Here is a 13,988-nt window from a genome sequence, read left to right on the forward strand (position 1 = left end):
GCAGTGAAACAATATAAGATCCTATCTTCCCTTATATAAGATCCTATCTTCCCGTTTCCTTTGACTGCAAAGTTCCCCTAGTACAGGGAAACAGGAAAACTAGAGCAGAAATGTCAAGAGCTAAGAAGACTGCAGAGTCCCTGAGCTCTGCTCCCTTCCCCAGTCAGCCTGATCCCCTTGACTGACCGGAATCACAAGGAGAGCTTGTTCACACACAGGTGGCTAGGACCCAGCTCCAGAGAAACTGATTGGGGGTGTCTGGGGTGAGGCCTGACAATCTGCATCTCTAGCAAGTTCCCAGGTGATGCTGACACCGCAGGCCTGGACCTCACTTGGAGAACCACTGTCCACAACTGGTGATTTTTCAGCCTTGACTGCACATTAAAATCATCTGGGGAGCTTTTTAAAACCCCGACACCCAGGCCACACTGCAGCCAATTAGATCAGCAACTGTGGGGTAGTAAAGAAAGGGGATCTCGGCATTAGCCATTTTTTAAATTCCCTACGTAGGTGATTCTGGTGTACAGCCAAGCTTCGGAGACATTGCCCTAAATGGCAGGAGAGCGGTAATACAGAAACTCCACGTGCTTTGTGGGGAGGAGGGTCTGGAGCCTGAGAGAAACAGGCGACAGGACCCGGAGCGTGTTCAGCTAGACAGACCTGAAGCAGGTTCTCTGAGTTCTCTGGGCCACTGTAGGGTTTAGGCCAGTGGTTCTCAAGGTGTGGTCCAGACCAGCAGCAGCAATTGGGAACTCGTTAGAAATGCAAATACTGGAGCCCCATCTCAGACCTGCTGAATCAGAAACTGATGATCAGAAATTACTGTTGAAACTCAGCATTGTGACATAACATGCCCAAGTGTGAGATGCATACCCACATGTGAGAAACACTGGGATATGGAGGTGCAGAATGAGCCTCCATGCTAGGAAAGGCACAGAAATGGCAGCAGACACCAGACCTAACAGCGCCCTTCTGATGATTTCAAAGAGGCAAGTAGCAGCCAACTTGCATGAGGACTGGACAGAGTATTGGACATCTCAGCAGAGTCCAGCATGAAGCACTGGCCATCAAAGATGTAATGTCCCATCCCTAGGAATTCAGGATGCCACCATGCAGAAATGAGAGAAAGCTCCAAATGACTGACATGGTTTTCGCCACGTGGCTCAAGATAGAAATTGAGTTGGCTTATAGAAAATGAAGTTACATTTCTTGCACAGCTGAGTTGGTGGTCTGACATTTACATGCAGTAATGACTGGGAGTTGTAAGTGAGAGGATGCCTGGCATGTAGTAAGAGCTCAACAGCTTTTAGGAGGTTGGTGACAGGAGGAGAGGATGCCTCCAATTAATCCCTCCAAGTGATGGTTTTAATTGACTCAGTCTGATGCATATCTTTGACCAGTCAAATATACAGGTGGCAGCTTGAGAATGCCCTATGACAGGGACCAGCAAACAAATCCTATAAAATGCTGGATAGTAAATGCTTTAACATTGCAAGTCCTACTCACTCAACTCCGCCATTATGGTGTGAGCAGCCACAGACAATCCGTAAATGAAGAGGCGTGGCTGCATTCCAATAAAACAATAGGGACATTGACATATGTATCCCATATAATTCTCATGTGTCCAAAAAATCTTCTTCTGATTTCTTTTAACCATTTAAAAATATAAACACCATCCTGAGCTCACAGGATATACAAAAACAGGTGGCAGATCTATATAATAATCTATATATCTTTATAAAATTAGTCTTTAAATGACAAAGTTAGAGATAGAGAACAGGTTACTGCTATTGCTAAGTCACGTCAGTTGTGTCCGACTCTGTGCGACCCCATAGACAGCAGCCCACCGGGCTCCCATCCCTGGGATTCTCCAGGCAAGAACACTGGAGTGGGTTGCCATTTCCTTCTCCAGTGCATGAAAGTGAAAAGGAAAGTGAAGTCGCTCAGTCGTGTCCGACTCTTCGCGACCCCATGGACTGCAGCCCACCAGGCTCCTCCGCCCATGGGATTTTCCAGGCAAGAGTACTGGAGTGGGGTGCCATTGCTTTCTCCGAGAGAACAGGTTAAGGATGAGAATATCGGTCTTCAGAGGTAACAAAAGAGAGTCTGGTGGTGATGGAACAGTTCTGTATTTTGAGTGTGGTGATATTGCACAAAACTACATGTTATGAAATTGCGAGCAAGCACACACACATACACACATGCACGCACAAGCGCTTGCATGTATAATTGATGAAATCTGAATGAACTCTGGGAATTACACCAATGCCAATTTCCTGCTTTTAATATTGTTCTATAGTTATGCAAGATATTAATACTGGGGGAGGCTTGGCAAAGAGTGAATCTACTATTTTTTCAAAATGTTAAAAAAAAAAAGGCAGGGCCACAGCTTGAAACTCCTGCCATAGAATTCTAAGCTGGCCAATAAACTTATTATACCTGTAGGGCTTCATAACAGTTTTTTAAAAATTAATATTAATAACAAACAAAGGGATTTCCCCCATGGCTCACATTTAAAGAATCCACCTGCAATGCAGGAGACACAGGTTCGATTCCTGGGTCAGGAAGATTCCCCTGGAGGAGGGCACAGTAACCCACTGCAGTATTCCTGCCTGGAGAATCCCACACACCAAGGAGCCTTCCAGGCTATAGTCCATAGGGGATCACAAAGAGTCAGACATAATTGAGTACGCAGATACCAGAGCAATAATGAACAATGTGTTCATACTAATTTAAAAATCTGCTGTGTAGGAACGCAGCACAGTTGCTGGCCCTCTTATAGGAGCTGAGGGTTTCTGGTTTATACACGTGGCCCAGAGGGTTCTTTAGCAAACATCCTTCTTCACGATTTTAAACGGCCTTGTTCTGCTGCTCGGCTTTCTGTTTGACTTGAGAGGCTGAAGTCGAGACAGACCTCGAGAACAGGTAATTCTGCATCGGTGTTGAATCGGTATATTGGTAACTCTGCCTCAGTAAGGATTATTCTCCAGAATGCAGGCCCCAAAACAGCATTATAGTGTTTTCCAAATGCTCACACCTTGGAAAGCATGCTGATTGGATCCTTTCATCCCAGGACACTGCCATTGTTATTAGCATTTCAAGAAGTACTACTTTATTATTCACTATGGCCAATACTATCCTGCTGGGCCTCTCTAGATGGTGTACATTGAACATCTCCTAACAAGACACCATCAAGTCAATAAGAGGGATAGCAAGAGACAAGGCCAGGAAAATGACATTTCTAGAAAACAGCTATATTAGTTTCTTTTTTCTGGGTAGGTCAGCTGTGGAGAGGATATAAGGAGGAAGTCCTTGAGGCCTTCATGGAAAACCCCCAAGTGAAGTCAGAACAGGAGAAAGCAAAGCTAATTAAGAGAAGCTGGGTCCTGATGACATTGCTTGAGTGCCTGGATCCAGACATGCCTGAAGCAAACAGGTCATTTTAGTTATGTAAGCAAAATGCATTCCCTTTATGCGAAGAGCTGACTCATTTGAAAAGACCCTGATGTTGGGAAAGATTTAAGGCAGGAGGAGAAGGGGATGGCAGAGGATGAGATGGTTAGATGGCATCACTGACTCAATGGACATGAGTTTGGGTAAACTCCAGGAGGTGGTGATGGACAGGGAGGCCTGGCGTGCTGTGGTTCATGGGGTCTCAGGGAGTTGGACACGATTGAGCGATTGAGCGACTGAACTGAACTGAACTGAACTATGCTTTAGCAGTTTTGAATTGGGTTATGTCACTTGTATCTGAAAGAATCCTGATGGAAACATAGTTTTGGTTCTTAAGAAACCTTGTGGTGAGGAGTGGGAGATGGACATCTTTGTATAATAATGCAGTAATGAGGGTGTGTGCAAGGGGTAAAGAGTGAGTTTCCAGAAGAGGAAGTGAATGATGTAACCTGGATTACTAGGAGGGTCATGCAAGAGCTGTTATGTTTGAGATAGATCTCCTATAGAGTGGAGTGTGTGGTTGGACAAAGGCAAAAGTCTAGAGAAATGAAGTGGAAGCAAGAGGGAAGTTTGGGTAAGAGGAAGCTGAAGGTACAAAGTCATGAACTAGAACATTTTATTCTGGAAACCATTCATCATTTACTGAGTGGAATAGCAGACACTGCAGATGAAGGTTTTGGCAAGGGATATTCTCCTGAAAGGTCTTAGAATCCCTGTGAAGGTGTTTGATGGTGAATGGAGGACCACAGAACCGTTCAGTGAGATAAAGCATACGCTTGGCTCATAGGAAGAGCCCAAGACATGGAGGCTCAGTTTATCAAAGGAGATGTATGATACTCTAATATGCGCACATTGTAAAGACCACTCTCCACCTGGAAAGCAATGGGGAAGGAAACCCAATTGCAAAGAGAGCTCAGGTGGGAGATGAGGGTCCCAGTTAAACCATAGCTCCCTAAGGATAATAGGAAGGGGCGGGATGATAAAGATCTAGGACATAGAATTGACAGGACTCAGGACCAACAGGATGCAGAAATCAAGGGTAAGCTGCAGGCTTAAGTGACCCCCTGGTTGTTTGGCTTGAATGACTGATTAGGTGGCAGTGCCTGGGCTTCCCTGGAGGCTCAGACAGTAAAGAATTCACCTGCAGGAGACCTGGGTTTGATCCCTGGGAGGAGGGCATGGCAACCCACTCCAGTATTCTTGCCTGGAGAATCCCCCTAGACAGAGGAGCCTGGCGGGCTACAGTCCACAGGATCGCAAAGAGTCGGACATGACTGAGCGACTAAGCACAGCCGGTGTCTGAGCCAGGGCCTCAGTGGTCGGATGCAGGAGGGGAAACTGATTTACAGACTAGAAGCAAGGGAAAAATAATGAAGTCCATTTTTGACAAATTGAGGCGGGATATCTGGCAACCAGTTGTATATGCCTATAGGTCCTGACGTTGAAAAGAGTGCTAGGTTGTTAACACAGATTTAGAAATTACTGGATTAAATGGCAGTGTTTCTCAACTCTGGCAGAATATTAGCATTGCTGGAGGAGCTTTAAAATGTGCTAATACCTGGGGCACCCAAATGGGATCTTCTTTATAGTGGACCTTCCCAGCTAAAGGAGAGCACCAGTACCAGCCTTGCTGCGGGAGGATCTGCGGAGTTACTATCTGTAGATACCGATTTTATCTGCTGGGGAAAAGTCCCCAGGCTTCACGGGAATCACAGACGTGTGACCTGTGCTTCAGAAAAGCTTGGTTTAATTTTCCACTGGCATTACCTTAACATCTTAAACATTTTGTAAACAAGGGGCCCCACATAACTTGCAATTTTGTACTGCATCCCCTAAATTACATAGCCCATCCTGGGTCCACACATAGGTATTTTAAGACACTTCCCGGGTGAAAATTCCTGGTATAGGAAGAGAAACAGGATAGCCCAGGAAATTTGGAGTGGGGTCTGGGGATGGAGCCCTCAGTAACATTCACATTTAGGGGACTGGCACGGCGGACAGAGGAAGGAGGTTCATACAAGAGAAGCAGAAAGAATGATCAGAGAACTTGGGGGGCAAAATGTGGCTGGAGACCCCCAAAGCCCAAGGAGGGGAGGGTAATCAACACATTCAAACACTGCGGAGAAGTTAAGAGCTTGGTGTTCAGGATAATACACTGATTCCCTTGGCCAGACCAGTTAAGGAGATGTGTCAAGAAGTGAAAACAGGGCAGCAGGACTCGAAAGAGCTTGGCTGTGAAGGAAGAGGAAGGGAAAGGCGCGGGCTAAGGGAAGACAGCCATTATGAAGCTATTTTCAGTCTAATACATGTTAGTATCAGCAAGAGGAAAGACATGTGGAGGGGCAGTAAGTAACAGGAGAGTGAGTGAGCAGAGGTTGGAGGGAATGAGATGGAGAATTCTGTCAGTTCTGAGAAAGGACCATGCCTGACTCCTTCCCAGTGTCTTCATATCTGCAAGAGGTCCCAGCAAGGGGCAGGGGCTCAGCACAGGGGTCTCCAGGTGCCAGGACAGACTGGACGGAAGTGGTAACTAAAGGCTAGAACCAGTGTTGGGCATTTGCAAGGAGGGTGGCGGGCAGTCGAGGACACAGGTAACTGAAGGCAGTACCTTTGTTCTGCACCTTCTCCTTCACTTTCCTGTAGGCCTCTTTTATCTCCTGCGTGTTGGTGATGTTCAGCTGGAACACAGAGAGATGCTTGGAGCAGGTTCTTCGTAATTCCTCTGCTCCGGACCCCTGTTCATCCAGAACTCCGGCGAACACAGTGAAGCCCAGCTCGTCCAGATACCTGGCCAAACCATAGCCAAACCCAGAATCACAACCTGCAAGGGGCCAAAGCAATAAAAAATGGGCTCAGACTGAAATGGCAGGAGAAATTACTGAAGAAAAACTCACTGCATGCTGTTTATGGTGGTCTGTGTTCCCTGTAGAGTGTGGGTCTTGAGGAAGTTTTCTCCTTTGCTAAGTGGAAAATGGGCAGAGAAGCCACACCAGACAAATTTCTCCTTATTAGAAAAAAATGGAGGTGAGGAAGAAGTTGAGGTGGGGACATAAGTGGAAGGAGAAATGCTGATGAGGGGAAGGGGTCCAGGAGTGACTGGTGGCCAAAGAATGTAGCAGAGAAAACCAAGACATCTGACAGAAGCTTTTTTACTCATCTCTACGTGTAGTATTTGATGTAATAACCTCCATCACTGCATACAATCTTCAGTAAAATTTTCATTACAAACTAACAGGCTGGAGTTGGTTTTTCTTTCTAAAGATATAACAAAATGTCAGGTGCTTCTTCAAAGTGGACCCGGGACAATAGCAGGGGCTACCCACGGGGTCCAATTCCTTCTGAATTATGAAAGATGAAGACTCCTAGCCACCTGCCCTTCTCACCTCCTTAGAAGCTTTCCCCTAGCCGTGGCCTTCTCCCAAACCACTGAACCCTAGGAAGACACCTGCAACGAAAACCAGATAGCAGTCCCTAAGTGCACCGCTTTATGAAACCAGAGGATAAGATCATATGCAAAACATATGTCAAATTGCAGAATTTTTTTTTTTTTTTTTTTTTGCTAATCAGAAAAGGCCCATTCCTGTAAATGCTAGAAGGAATTTGGTCCATGTGCTTCAGAGAACACAAATACACAGTTACTTTTTCCAATCCAAATTTCTTGCCTATTTTATTATTTTTTTAATTTGCTGTACAGTTAGATTTTATTTTTCCCCCATTTATTTTTATTAGTTGGAGGCTAATTACTTTACAATATTGTAGTGGTTTTTGCCATACATTGACATGAATCAGCCATGGATTTACATGTATTCCCCATCCTGAGCCCCCCTCCCACCTCCCTCCCCACCCCATCCCTCTGGGTCTTCCTAGTGCACCAGCCCTGAGCATTTGTCTCATGCATCCAACCTGGGCTGGTGATCTGTTTCACCCTTGATAATATACATGTTTCAATGCTGTTCTCTCAAAACATCCCACCCTCGCCTTCTCCCACAGAGTCCAAAAGTCTGTTCTGTACATCTGTGTCTTTTTCTGTTTTGCATATAGGGTTATCGTTACCATCTTTCTAAATTCCATATATATGCATTAGTCTACTGTATTGGTCTTTATCTTTCTGGCTTACTTCACTCTGTATAATGGGCTCCAGTTTCATCCATCTCATTAGAACTGGTTCAAATGAATTCTTTTTAATGGCTGAGTAATATTCCATGGTGTATATGTACCACAGCTTCCTCATCCATTTGTCTGCTGATGGGCATCTAGGTTGCTTCCATGTCCTGGCTATTATAAACAGTGCTGCTATGAACATTGGGGTGCACGTGTCTCTTTCAGATCTGGTTTCCGTGGTGTGTATGCCCAGAAGTGGGATTGCTGGGTCATATGGCAGTTCTATTTCCAGCTTTTTAAGAAATCTCCACACTGTTTTCCATAGCGTCTTGCCTACTTTAGTTGGACCCTTTAAGGTAACACCCTTTTTGGGTGTTAGTTCTAGAAGGTCTTGTAGGTCTTTATAGAAACGTTCAACTTCAGCTTCTTCAGCATTACTTGTCGGGGCATAGACTTGGATTACTGTGATATTGAATGGTCTGCCTTGGAAACCAACAGAGATCATTCTGTCATTTTTGAGATTGCATCCAAGTACTGCATTTTGGACTCTTTTGTTTATTATGAGGGCTACTCCATTTCTTCTAAGGGATTCTTGCCCACAGTAGTAGATACAATGGTCATCTGAGTTAAAGTCACCCCCCAAAAAATGTCCTTTTCATTATAGGGGACTGGAATGCAAAAGGAGGAAGTCAAGAAATACCTGGAGTAATGGGCAAATTTGGCCTTGGAGTACAAAACGAAGCAGGTCAAAGGCTAACACAGTTTTGCCAAGAGAACACACTGGTCATATCAAACACCCTCTTCCAATAACACAAGAGAAGACTCTACACATGGACATCACCAGATGGTCAATACTGAAATCAGATTGATTATATTCTTTGCAGCCAAAGATGGAGAAGCTCTATACAGTCAGCAAAAACAAGACCGGGAGCTGACTGGATCAGATCATGAATTCCTTATTGCCAAAATCAGACTTAAATTGAAGAAAGTAGGGAAAACCACTAGACCATTAAGGTATGACCTAAATCAAATCCCTTATGATTATACAGTGGAAGTGACAGATAGATTCAAGGGATTAGATCTGATAGAGTGCCTGAAGAACTATGGACAGAGGGTCATGACATTGTACAGGAAACAGTGATCAAGACCATCCCCAAGAAAAAGAAATGCAAAAAGGCAAAATGGTTGCATGAGGAGGTCTTACAGATAGCTGAGAAAAGAAGAGAAGCTAAAAGCAAAGGAGAAAAGGAAAGATATATCCATTTGAATGCAGAGTTCCAAAGAATAGCAAGGAGAGTTAAGAAAGCTTTCCTCAGTGATCAATGCAAAGAAATAGAGAAAAATAATAGAACAGGAAAGACTAGAGATCTTTTCAAGAAAATTAGAGATACCGAGGGGGCATTTCATGCAAAGATGGGCACAATAAAGGACAGAAATGGTAGGGAACTAACAGAAGCAGAAGATATTAAGAAGAGGTGGCAAGAATACACAGAAAAACTATACAGAAAAAATCTTCACGACCCAGATAATCATGATATTGTGATCACTCACCTAGAGCCAGACATCCTGGAATGTGAAGTCAAGTGGGCCTTAGGAAGCATCACTAGGAACAAAGCTAGTGGAGGTGATGGAATCCCAGTTGAGCTATTTCAAATCCTAAAAGATGATGCTGTGGAAGTGTTGCACTCAATATGCCAGCAAATTTGGAAAACTCAGCAGTGGCCATAAGACTGGAAAAGGTCAGTTTTCATTCCAAAATCTAAGAAAGGCAATGCCAAAGAATGCTCAAACTACCACACAATTGCACTCATCTCACACACTAGCAAAGTAATGCTCAAAATTCTCCAAGCCAGGTTTTAACAATATGTGAACTGTGAACTTCCGGATGTTCAAGCTGGTTTTAGAAAAGGCAGAGGAACCAGAGATCAAATTGCCAACATCTGTAGGATCATATAAAAAGTGAGGGAGTTCCAGAAAAACATCTATTTCTGCTTTAGTGACTATGCCAAAGTCTTTGTGTGGATCACAACAAACTGTGGAAAATTCTTAAAGAGATGGGAATGCCAGACCACCTGACCTTCCTCCTGAGAAATCTGTATGCAGGTCAAGAAGCAACAGTTAGAACTGGACATGGAACAATTGATTGGTTCCAAACAGGGAAAGGAGTATATGAAGGCTGTGTATTGTCACCATGCTTATTTAACTTATATGCAGAGTACATCATGAGAAACGCTGGGCTGGATGAAGCACAAGCTGGAATCAAGATTGCCGGGAGAAATATCAATAACCTCAGATATGCAGATGACACCACCTTTATGGCAGAAAGTGAAGAAGAACTAAAGAGCCTCTTGATGAAAGTGGAAAATGAGAGTGAAAAAGTTGGCTTAAAATTCAACATTCAAAACACTAAGCTCATGGCATCTGGTCCCATCACTTCATGGCAACTAGATGGGGAAACAATGGAAACAGTGAGAGACTTTATTTTGGGGGGCTCCAAAATCACTGCAGATGATGACTGCAGCCATGAAATTAAAGGATGCTTGCTCCTTGGAAGAAAAGCTATGACCAACCTAGACAGCTCATTGAAAAGCAGAGACATTACTTTGTCAACAAATTTCCATCTAGTCAGAGCTATGGTTTTTTCCCCTTGTCTTGTATGGGTGTGAAAGCTGGACTATAAAGAAAGCTGAGCACTGAAGAATTGATGGTTTTGAGCTGTGGCGTTGGAGAAGACCCTTGAGAGTCCCTTGGACTGCAAGGAGATCCAACCAGTCCATCCTAAAGGAGATCAGTCCTGAATATTCATTGGAAGGACTGATGCTGAAACTCCAATACTCTGGCCATCTAATGTGAAGAACTGACTCACTGGAAAAGACCCTGATGCTGGGAAAGATTGAAGGCAGGAAGAGAAGGGGACGACAGAGAATGAGATGGTTGGATGGCATCACCAACTCGATGGACATGAGTGCAAGAAAGCTCTGCAAGTTGGTGATGGACAGGAAGGCCTTGTGTGCTGCAGTCCATGGGGTCACAAACAGTCAGACTCAACTGAGTGACTGAAATGAACTGAACTTAAGGTAAATTTAGATAATTCTGTTTCATTAATGTGGAATGGGATATTAATTCTGATCTTGGGGTGCAGGCACTTAATCGAATTATCAAGCTATCTACAATGATGGTTTATTTGAAACAGTTCTTCTGAGCATGAGGCTTCTTTCTTGCATCAGATGAGTAAGACCTCAAAGGGGCAGGGAGAAGTACTTGTCAGTTTGAAAGTCACAGACAGTTTATCCTTCTATAAATAGCTTAGGAGAAAAAAGTGAAGAACCCACTGCAGCAGGAAGAAGCAAGAGTCTTCCAGGGTCTGACATTTGATTAATATTGTTTCTGTGCATTTCCATTGTTTTTCCATGGCAGAACATATGGCAGAGACTTGGGAACATGCATGCCTGAAGCCAGGTTACTCTTATGTTCCATAACTATGTTGCTTGCAGGGCCACAGAAGTTGGCTGTGTCCCAGACAAATGGGGTGCTGGTCTGTTCCCACAAATCTTTATCCCAGTCTTCATGGCAAGGAGGGCACTGCCATGTGCTCTCAGCCAGTCTCTCGTCCAAGGTTCCTGGTTTGGTTGACTACATCCTGCTCAATACAGCTTTTGTCATCACAGCTCAAGATATGATGACTGATTTCAGCCCGAGGAACCTGATGGCATTGAAGGGACAAATCTCCAGTTTGTCTGCGACATCAGGATGATTCTTTCTGCACTTGATAAGTTGATAAGGAAACCTGTAGGCCCTGATATGGTGGTTTTTATCATAAGGGCATTGTAACAGCTTTTCAGGGTTCAGAGTATCAATGTAAGTTTCTTCCATGTTGGGAATTAAGGAGATTAATCCAAAATGCTCCGCTGAGACACACTCTCCCAACCCTGGTCTTCGCCCAGCCCCTGTGCCCCAGCAACGGTTCACTTCCGGTCCCTGACGTTACGGGGTGGGGCCCCCACTTCCTGTGACGCAGGGCTGGGCGTCCCCAGAGAGTGAGGATGAGGGCAAAAATCTCAGAATTTGAGATGGGAGTCTACCCCACTAACTTGGAGTGTATTATGGACTCTAGAAAATTTGGTTTATGCCCACAAGTACAAAACAGAGATATCTGAAATTTTAAGATGAAGACATCGTGGACATAAACTCACCCTTTGAGCCACACCAGAATAAATGTGTAACAATTACTGAGTCTCTACAGCTCTAAAGATGAGAGATCATATTCACATTGGCTGTGCCGGGTGGCCTTTCCTGTAAACCCTGAAGGACCTGCCTTGTCAGCAGCTGGGGGCCACAGTCAGGCATGCCCCTAAAAATCAGAAAGTTCAGGAAATCAGAAAGCACACTGACCATCAACTCAGGGATCAATATGCAAGTCATTAGAAAAGATATCTGACTTTAAAGCTGACAACACCTCCCTGGAGGGACTTCCCTAGTGATCCAGTGGTTAGGAATACATCTTGCAATGCAAGGGTTGCAGGTTCAATCCCTGGTCAGGGAACTAAGATCCCATATATTGCAGAGCAACAAAGCCTGTGGGCCATGACTAGAGAATCTGTGCACTGCAACAAAAGATCCTCTATGACACAGCAAAGCTCCCATGTGCCTCAACTAAGACCTGATGCAGCCAAAGTTAATTAATTAATTAATTTTTAAAACCCCTTCATGGATCACAGTCTTGTCATGGTGAAGAGGCTTGCATAACTCAACGAAGCTACGAGCCATGCCATGCAAAGCCACCCAAGATGGACAGGTCATAATGAAGAGTTCTGACAAAACGTGGTCCACTGGAGGAGGAAATGGCACACCACCCTAGTACTCTTACTGCAAGAACTCCATGAACAGTATGAAAAGGCGAAAAGATAAGACACTGGAAGATAAGCACCCCCAAGGTGTCTGATATACTACTGGGGAAGCATGGAGGGCAATTACTAATAGCCCCAGAAAGAATGAAAAGGTTGGGCCAAAGTGGAAACGATCCATCAGTTGTGGATGTATCTGGTGGTGAACTAAAGAGTCTCTTGATGAAAGTGAAAGAGGAGAGTGAAAAAGTGGACTCAAAACTCAACTTTCAGAAAACTACGATCATAGCATCCGGTCCCATCACTTCATGGCAAATAGATGGGGAAACAACGGAAACTTTTGGGGAGCTCCAAAATCACTGCAGATGATGACTTCAGCCTTGAAATCAAAAGACACTTGGTCCATGGAAGAAAAGTTATACCAACCTAGACAGCACATTGAAAAGCAGAGACATTACTTTGCCAACAAAGGTCCGTCTAGTCAAAGCTATGGTTTTTCCAGTAGTCATGTATGGGTGTGAGAGCTGGACTATAAAGAAAGCTGAGCACCGAAGAATTGATGCTTTTGAACTGTGGTGTTGGCTAAGACTCTTAAGAGTCCCTTGACTGCAAGGAGATCAAACCAGTCAATCCTTAAGTAAATCAGTCCTGAATATTCATTGGAAGGGCTGATGCTGAAGCTGAAGCTCCAATACTTCGGCCACCAGATGCAAAGAACTGAGTCGTTGGAAAAGGCCCTGATGCTGAGAAAGACTGAAGGAAGGAGGAGAAGGGGATGACAGAGGAGGAGAAGGTTGGATGGCATCACTGACTCAATGGACATAAATTTGAGCAAATTCTGGGAGTTGGTGATGGACAGGGAGGCCGGGCATGCTGCAGTCCATGGGGTTGCAGAGTTGGACGTGACTGAGTGACTGAACTGAACTGAACTGGTGGTGAAAGTAAAGTCCAATGCTGTAAAGAATAATATTGCCTAGGAACCTAGAATGTTAGGTCCATGAATCAAGATAAATTGGACTTGATTGTGAACCTGGCCCCCATCTCTGCAACCCTACTCAAGTTATTTAACCTCTCTGTGCCTCAGCTTCCTCATCTCTAAAATGGGCTTGATAACGGTGCCTACATCAGTTATCATTTGTGATGTGCTTAACAGTGCCTGGAATTACTATAATAGATCTTTAAAAAAAAAAATACTAGGTACACGACATTCTTCCTGAATTTCAGGTGTTTACATGCATGATCTTGGTAGATGGGAAGTTCACCTCTACTGATAGCTAAATATCTCAGTTAAGACTCAGCCTGCTTGATTCTGCCTCCCTCATGTCTGAGCCTAAGGTAACATTACATAAAGTAGTGCAGAGCCTCCACTTATTCATCTGGGAAGTGGGGTTATAATGGTTCCTCCCCCCTCCTAGGCTGACCTTGGAAGTCAACAAGACAGAGAATGTTCTGCACAAAGCCAAGCATATCATACGTGACTGTTACCAGTATTGTGGCTCTAACCCAGACATCATTTCTGATCTGCAGTGTGAACGATCAGGCTACGCTAACCCTGGTGCCTTAGGGCCATACAGGGGCCAGAGGGCCTTG

At 44.4% G+C, this 13,988-nt stretch overlaps 2 protein-coding genes and 1 pseudogene across 7 annotated transcripts in view; 1 reads left to right on the top strand and 2 right to left on the bottom strand.

Annotated features, from left to right (window-relative positions):
- Window positions 1–13,988, bottom strand: part of HSD17B2 (hydroxysteroid 17-beta dehydrogenase 2) — an 84,998-nt gene that overhangs the window by 21,750 nt on the left and 49,260 nt on the right. Inside the window, exon 2 of the mRNA XM_020872279.2 lies at window positions 6,062–6,274. Within this exon, the coding sequence (XP_020727938.2) occupies window positions 6,062–6,274 (213 nt within the window). The remainder of the gene's footprint in view (window positions 1–6,061; window positions 6,275–13,988) is intronic.
- The window catches only part of SDR42E1 (short chain dehydrogenase/reductase family 42E, member 1), a 125,414-nt gene that overhangs the window by 14,309 nt on the left and 97,117 nt on the right, over window positions 1–13,988 (top strand). For 2 of the 6 annotated variants that reach the window (XM_070451483.1, XM_070451485.1), the window contains exon 2: window positions 8,219–10,631. The exons of the other annotated variants lie outside the window; for them this stretch is intronic. The gene's annotated coding sequence lies outside the window, so the exon portion shown is untranslated. The remainder of the gene's footprint in view (window positions 1–8,218; window positions 10,632–13,988) is intronic. 6 annotated transcript variants of the gene reach the window in all.
- Window positions 10,381–11,503, bottom strand: LOC110123981 (gametocyte-specific factor 1 pseudogene; annotated as a pseudogene).

This window comes from Odocoileus virginianus, chromosome 20 (assembly GCF_023699985.2).
Source record: "Odocoileus virginianus isolate 20LAN1187 ecotype Illinois chromosome 20, Ovbor_1.2, whole genome shotgun sequence".
NCBI classification, from domain to species: Eukaryota; Metazoa; Chordata; class Mammalia; order Artiodactyla; family Cervidae; genus Odocoileus; species Odocoileus virginianus.